The sequence below is a fragment of the Alosa pseudoharengus genome, unplaced genomic scaffold (genome assembly GCF_046254945.1).
Source record: "Alosa pseudoharengus isolate Yale_2024_CS ecotype anadromous, Long Island Sound unplaced genomic scaffold, YU_APseudo_1.1 YU_APseudo_1.1_scf_14, whole genome shotgun sequence".
NCBI lineage: Eukaryota > Metazoa > Chordata > Actinopteri > Clupeiformes > Clupeidae > Alosa > Alosa pseudoharengus.
Genome location: NW_027468609.1, coordinates 8,554,742 through 8,561,571, shown reverse-complemented (window position 1 = coordinate 8,561,571; position 6,830 = coordinate 8,554,742). Strand labels below are relative to the sequence as shown.

General features: G+C 44.9%; 1 protein-coding gene across 1 annotated transcript in view; it reads right to left on the bottom strand.

Annotated features, from left to right (window-relative positions):
• Nucleotides 1–2,582: 2,582 nt before the first annotated feature.
• LOC143122818 (MOB kinase activator 3B) overlaps nucleotides 2,583–6,830 on the bottom strand; it is a 35,545-nt gene continuing 31,297 nt past the window's right edge. The window contains exon 4 of the mRNA XM_076283717.1: nucleotides 2,583–4,009. Within this exon, the coding sequence (XP_076139832.1) occupies nucleotides 3,980–4,009 (30 nt within the window). The 3' untranslated portion in view covers nucleotides 2,583–3,979. The remainder of the gene's footprint in view (nucleotides 4,010–6,830) is intronic.

Genomic DNA, 6,830 nt, shown 5'->3' with positions numbered 1-6,830 from the left:
GCAGTCACTCACTATACTGACCAGACCCAAAAGCACAGCTCCACCCCCTGCGCAGCAAACCCCCGACAGCTCTGTCCCTTGTGTGTTGTATAGATGTATAGATTTCCACTGCCTTAGAGATCTCTACCCTCAGCTTGATTGGTACCTGATGAAATGACTGACCAAGGAAACAGCAAGTGTGCCTGCCCTTCAGGAAGAGAGGTGCTCTTTCTCTCCTCCCAGTATGAATCTCTCTCTTCCTCTCACAATTCATTTTTTAAACGGTGTGGAGTTGTCCTCTGATACACTACATCCCCTCAAACAGCCAAGGGAGCTCAGTGTGGCTGGATTTACCAGTGTCTGTGTACCCAACCCTTTGTCTGGGCTAGACACTACAGTAAAGACCTTAATCAGCACCATGTGCTCCCCAGTTAACTAGCAAACAGTGTGGGAAACTATTTACTTTACATTTAGCAGACACTTCTTGACCAAAGTGACTTACATATGTCAGCTATATTACAAGGGATTACATTGTCCCCAGAGCAACTTGGGGTTAAGTGCCTTGCTCAAGGGCACAATGGTGGAAGCCGGGAATTGAACTGACAACTTTCAGGCTACTGCACGCTAGCCCAGCTCCTTAACCACTACACTACCACCGCCCACGATTTGACGCATTCCACATGACATGTCCAAGTTGTGGTCAGAAAACAGAGCAGGCATTCAGAAACAGACTTTAAGCTCTGTCTATGTTTAGTTTTACATAGCTTCAGAGCTATTCAATTTTCACACTTTTGTAAATATAGAACATGTCACAACACTGATATGCTCTTACAGTATTGATTAGACATGGTCTTCTCTGTTCCTACCATGCACAAGATTCAGACATACCATTTCAATCTCCACATATCAAACCTTTTACTATAGTTCATTACAGATGGATTTACTGGTACTTAATAAAACTAATGGCTTGGTAGAATGCATTTGAGAATTATTCTACACTACTTATCCATAGGATTAAGCTTTGTTAATGCCTCCCTGTAAAGAACAGCTCTCAGTTGGGTAGTATGGCCTGATCACAAGCAGGATTTTGTCTGACCCGTCCCAGTGAGACTGCAGCAGTGTGATGAAACAGACCTCTGCGCTGAGAGCTGAGACTGAATCGGAACTGAGCTGAAACAAAAGTGGAAGCAGTTTTGTACAAGATGTCCTGGCCTTGTACTTTTCAATGAACTGGCCTGTTTCACTGAAATGAAACAATCAAAGTCGTTTGCTTGGCCTGATCATATTTCTTAAACAGTCTGCCATCATTAAGTTCCTTTCAATTGATGCAGTGTTCAGCTATCACTTACGTTTAACACTGATGGCAAATAGATGTGGATAGATTCACAAAAGACCCCTCCAGTTTCGAGATTTCTCTTTGTCCTTAGAGAACAATCACTCCCTTACTTACTGTTCCCCCACCACCTTGTGTAGATATTCAAGACATAATGTACCAATTCCTACTGGTTTTGTCACTGAAGGACTCAGTGAGACTGATCACTGATTGACCAACTAAGTCCGTCAACTAGACTCTCAGTCTGAAGCGATGTCCCTCACACTAAGGGCACCTGACCACAGGGTTCGGCCTCGGCCAGCTCACGCCGGGCCATGATGATGCACACCTCGTAGATGCGGAAGGAGGCCAGTGCCGTGGCCACGATGCAGGCGAAGCCCAGGATGTACCACCAGTTGAAGAAGCCGAAGGAAACGGCCTTGACCAGGCAGTAGAGGCCGAAGCACACCAGCGCCACCACCGACAGGATCTGGACGCACACGGGAGGCCCCGACGGGTCCTTCTCTCCCATGATGCACAGCCACGAAGGAGGGCAATCAGCACACTGACTGGTCAATCAGCCCCCAGTAGGTCCCCCTTGGTGTTTCTCAGTCCAATCTCAAGTGCAGTGCGGTGCAGTTGCTAGGGCATGCAACCATAGGGATAATGTTTCTAAAATATATGGAGCCACTGGTCCAGTGTGTCTGCTGAAGACGCAAGATGAATTCAAGAGGTCCACTGGAGGTCACTGCATTAGTTCTTGAGTTCTTGCCGTGATACTGCTGTAAGGAGAAGCTGGCAGGCTCTGGCTCATGTTTTGGCTCACGATAGGTAGAGATACGTCCTCCTTATATACAGCTCAAGGGGCCAAAATCTGAGATTACTTGTGAGTTACCACTTACTCTGCGCTTCACACCGTGCTGTGTGAGGGTAAACTCAAGGGTCTAATCTCACTCTCAGAAGGGAATTAAATCTACCCCCGAGGGATTACATGCAGGCTGATCTTTTTGGACATTTGGGTATCATGTTCTCTCTGCCCCTGTCTTAATCATGAAGAGTGGACCTTTCTAAGAAGCTTACAGATGGTAAGACAAATAGAGGAGAAAAATAGACAGAAAGACTGTGTGTGTGGGAGAGAGTACTAGAGAGAGAGAGCGAGAGAGAGCTTGTTGACCTGGCCAGTTGCACCACCTAGTGTTAACTTCATGAAACAAAATGGACACGGAACATATAACGTTTCAGTTAAAAAAAAAGTGAAGGTTTTTCTCACAAACAGCAAACTGCAAACATGTTGAATCAAAATACACTCTTTATTGCTTCAATTGTTCGCTTTACATAGAATCATCAACATCTTTTAGTTTACAACAAGAGATTGACATGTGAAGAAACAGAGGTGTTCAAGCTGCGGTTTATAGGAAACAACAAACCAATGAAAAAAGAGAAAGCAAAATGTCAGTGTTGTTAATGATAGTCCACTTCAGGAATGCTACACTCTTGGTTAGCTTGCAGAGACTGAAAAACTTTGTGTTCGTGTGTGGCCTTGTTAAACAACTGGTCGCACACAGAAAGATTGTACTGAATTATCAACAGAGTTGTTGAATCACACCTGACATGATGTGACAAGCAGCAACACAACAAAAATTACAATTTATTTCACTACATAGACAAAGACCTGGACAGAGGTTGACAACACAAACATGTCTGTACATGTTGCCTTATGCTACCAAGAATCACTTAGTGACCAAAAGAGACCCCCCAAGAAAGTTCTGGAACCAATTCAATGCCTCTGCCTCTCATTGACAGAGTTCTTCTGTTGCGTACCATACCACTGCACTGCAAACGCTGCTTATCCCAGGAACCGAACATTTGTCAAACTTTAATGCTCTTTATTCTTGAGTTCTAATGATTAAAAAGAGAATGGTCAAAAGTCTCACTGCAGGTCCAAACATCCTGACTTTAACAGGTCAGTTAGTTAAAACCCCTATCAGTACACAGGCGGTGGCCAACCACTTAAAACAAGCTTGACTTTAGGAAAATCATATTGACAATTCAATTTGGCAGTCTCCACTCCAAAAACCTCACGTAAATTATAAACACATAGAAGTAGTAAAATATTTGTGAAAACTAGTAGGAAGATCAATTTGTTTAAAAAAATAAACTAATGAGTCCACAACATCATTGCAAAAAATCAGGAATTAAGAGACAATGTACAAGTTGGACCAAAGTAAAAAACATGTTATGTAGTAGATTCAGCAGTAATTCAGAGTCAGAAAAATCAGAACCAGGCAGATGGTCCTCTACCACTACTCTGATTCACCACAAATTTGCTGAACTACAGTATAGTTGGAACAAGATCGCCATCTTGTGGAAATTAGCCTTATAGCACAATAGAGTGCCAATTTCACCAGTAGGTGGTGTTGTTTCGCTTATTCACGTAAACGTTAGTCTGCCCCTCTCCATGCCCAGGGTGAGAGAGGGGGGTAAGGTGGGTGTGTGGGGTTGGTTTAAAGGGCTTGTTATGTTTTCAACCCTGGCAGCAGGTTTTCTTCCTGGCCCTCAGAGCCCTGATGATGTCATCAAGGTTTAGAGTCAGTTCTGCTGGTGCTCCCTCTGGTCTCCATGGCAACCTCCTGTAAACAGGGTGGGGTTCCAAAGCGGGGTCTCAAGGGTGGCAAGCACCACCTGTGTTCAATGACACATGCGTGAGGTCATCTCTTTCTGCAAATCAAAGAAAGAGAGAGACAAAGGGAGAAAAAAAAACAAAAATGTTACGAGAGAATATTAACCTGGCTAAGCAATGTGCACAATGTGCACAAATACACAGAAATGTAATCCTGCTTTAAAGCAACACCAAAGAACTTTTCCTCTGTCGCATTCCCTATTTGTTTATCCAGCACCAGCTTTGCAAATAACAATGTCCACAGACAAGGTATAATATGTTGCATGATTTTATGAAAGTACGATGTATTGCGACATCGGATGCAAGTCAAATTTGTAGTTTCTCATGTCTCATTCCATTGAACTACAGAACCGCTACCCGATCCGGCAAACTTACATAGTGCGGTTATAGCCGATAGAGGGCGGCGAAGCGAATGCAGAAAGTGCCGTTCACCCTGTTACGAGTTGATGAACCACTGAAACGATTTTGGAAACATTATTTTAAGGTACAAAAAACTCTTTGGTGATGCTTTAAGTCTACTGGCACCGAAAACTAAAACTACATAGGTCAGTTACACAGACGATGAAAACGACATCACACAGTGCAGCTTTTTAAAAAAAACTCATGACACTCATTTCAAACGTGTAGCCGACTGAAATAAACTGCATCCCCATATGAACCAGTGGGGACAATATCCATGTAGTGTGCTTTGTGCTTCCAGTGTGCTAATGAGGGGGTGGAGTGTGAGGTGTGAGGGCTAGTCTCCTAAAGGACACATCACACACACACCACTGGGTCCAGTGCATTCAGGTGCGGAGTGTTTGGGGGCCAGTGGAGAGCATGTTATGGACATCTGTGTGAAAGGGTGGCGAGAAAGTGGTGAGTGTGTGTGTGGATACGGACAAAGCATATTGATTGGTGTGTGTGTGTGTGTGTCAGGGAAAGAATGTGTGTAGTAGATCTGTGTCTATGCTTGAGCGTGAGTGATACTGTGTGTGTGAGAAAATGTGTTTCCGTATGTCTGTGTGATCGGAGTGTGTGTGTGTGTGTGTCCCAGCACAGACTGCATCTGAGGTGGTGAGCAGATGTGTTTCGCCAGGGTTCGGCAAGCGGTCACTCAAGGCTTGTCCTCACATCTGGGTCAGCCAGACTCACACCCACGTGCACACACACACACACACACACACACACACACACACACACACACACACACACACACACACACACACACATACACACACAGCTAGACATCACAATACAGGCTCTCATTCCACACCACCAAAACAATTCAGGAGAATAACCCTCTCCTCTCTCTCCTCCCTCTAATCCTGCTCTCCGTCTCCATCTCTCTCTCTGTTTCTCTGTGTCCCCCTCTCCCATTCCCTCCCTCTCACTCCCCCAGTCCACACTTCCACATCTGCACCCAGACTCAGCCCTCTTTACAATCAGCTCATTTTGCATCAGATTAGTAGCAATGGGTGATGTAATCACTGTGCGCAATCACAGATATTTATCCCACAATTCTTTAGTGGAAGCAATTTAGGCATTTTAATTAAGTTCTAACATAACTGAATCAATCAGAATAAAACTGACACATATAAAACACCTTGATCGGAATAAAACCGTCGTAGTGATTGTCAAAGGCATGCACAACTGCCTACCATGAATCAACACTTTTGGACTTTAGCTGTCTCATCTCTTATTTCCCGGACAGAGGTGGACTTCGGCTGCTGCTGTCCACCCTGAGCTCGACTGTCAATCATGCACTGCTGCTGTCCACCCTGTAACCGACCTCCGTTTCACACCTTCCACTGCGTTCATGGTTTAATCAGAGCTGGTGATCAATAATTAATCACGGCAATGGCACGGGCTGGGCCGCTGTCCTCAGGCAACACAGGTGTGCAGATGGGGGGAGTGCAGATGGAAATCTTTCAGTTTAAGTGGTAAGAGATACACCATGAATCTGAATGTGAAACTAAACCCTGTTTTTTAGGGACTTCTCCATTACAGAGAAGTATCCAAGGGACTTCCCTGAAGTCATTATAGCTTCTTGGGCGTGAAGTTCAGGAGTGCAAAGTCTATGGTCACCACCAAATGTGTGCTTTATTGCAGTTCCTTATTAGTATGTTGTGCGTGTACGTCACTATTATCTGATTGATTAGACTGTATCTAACCCAAACCTGTGAGTCTGAAACAAACAAAACAAATACAATGGCTCTCTCTCAAAGCCCTCTCTCTTGCATAAAGTACAGAGACATCACAAAAGCAGAGCTCATATGTCGCTATGTAACCCATCTAGCTAATTTCCCCTATAAATAGCTCTGAATAAGAATGAGGTCAAAGCTTGATGATGTTTCCATTAGCAAAGGGGACACGCAGGCAGTCAGTGGGTCACGTTCGCGGCTCAGGTGTGGGGCGCCACAGAGCGCTGGGCGGTGGCCAGCTCAGCTCAGCCTCCGCCACGGGCAGTTGGGCACACTCAAGACGCCAGACTCAAGGTCACGGTCAGATCAGATAGACGCAGACAGAGCACACACATGGGCACACGCGCCTGCACACACACACACACACACACACACACACACACACACACATAACCTCCATCTGGATGAAGTGAGTGAGAGAATGCCAGGAGGAGATGAAGGAGACAAGAGAAGAGAGAGAGAGAGTGAGAGAGAGAGAGTGAGAGTGAGAGACTGACTGAAAGACAGACTGAGCATATTATTGACAATCACACAAAACAACACAACCCCCACATAGATTTGGAGACATCAGCCAGGAGTAGTGTATCATAAACTTCTTTTACCGGTGACATCATTACCTTGCTCACCACTTTACAGTTATCACTTCCTGTTTCCTTCAGGGCCATAAACCCTGCCT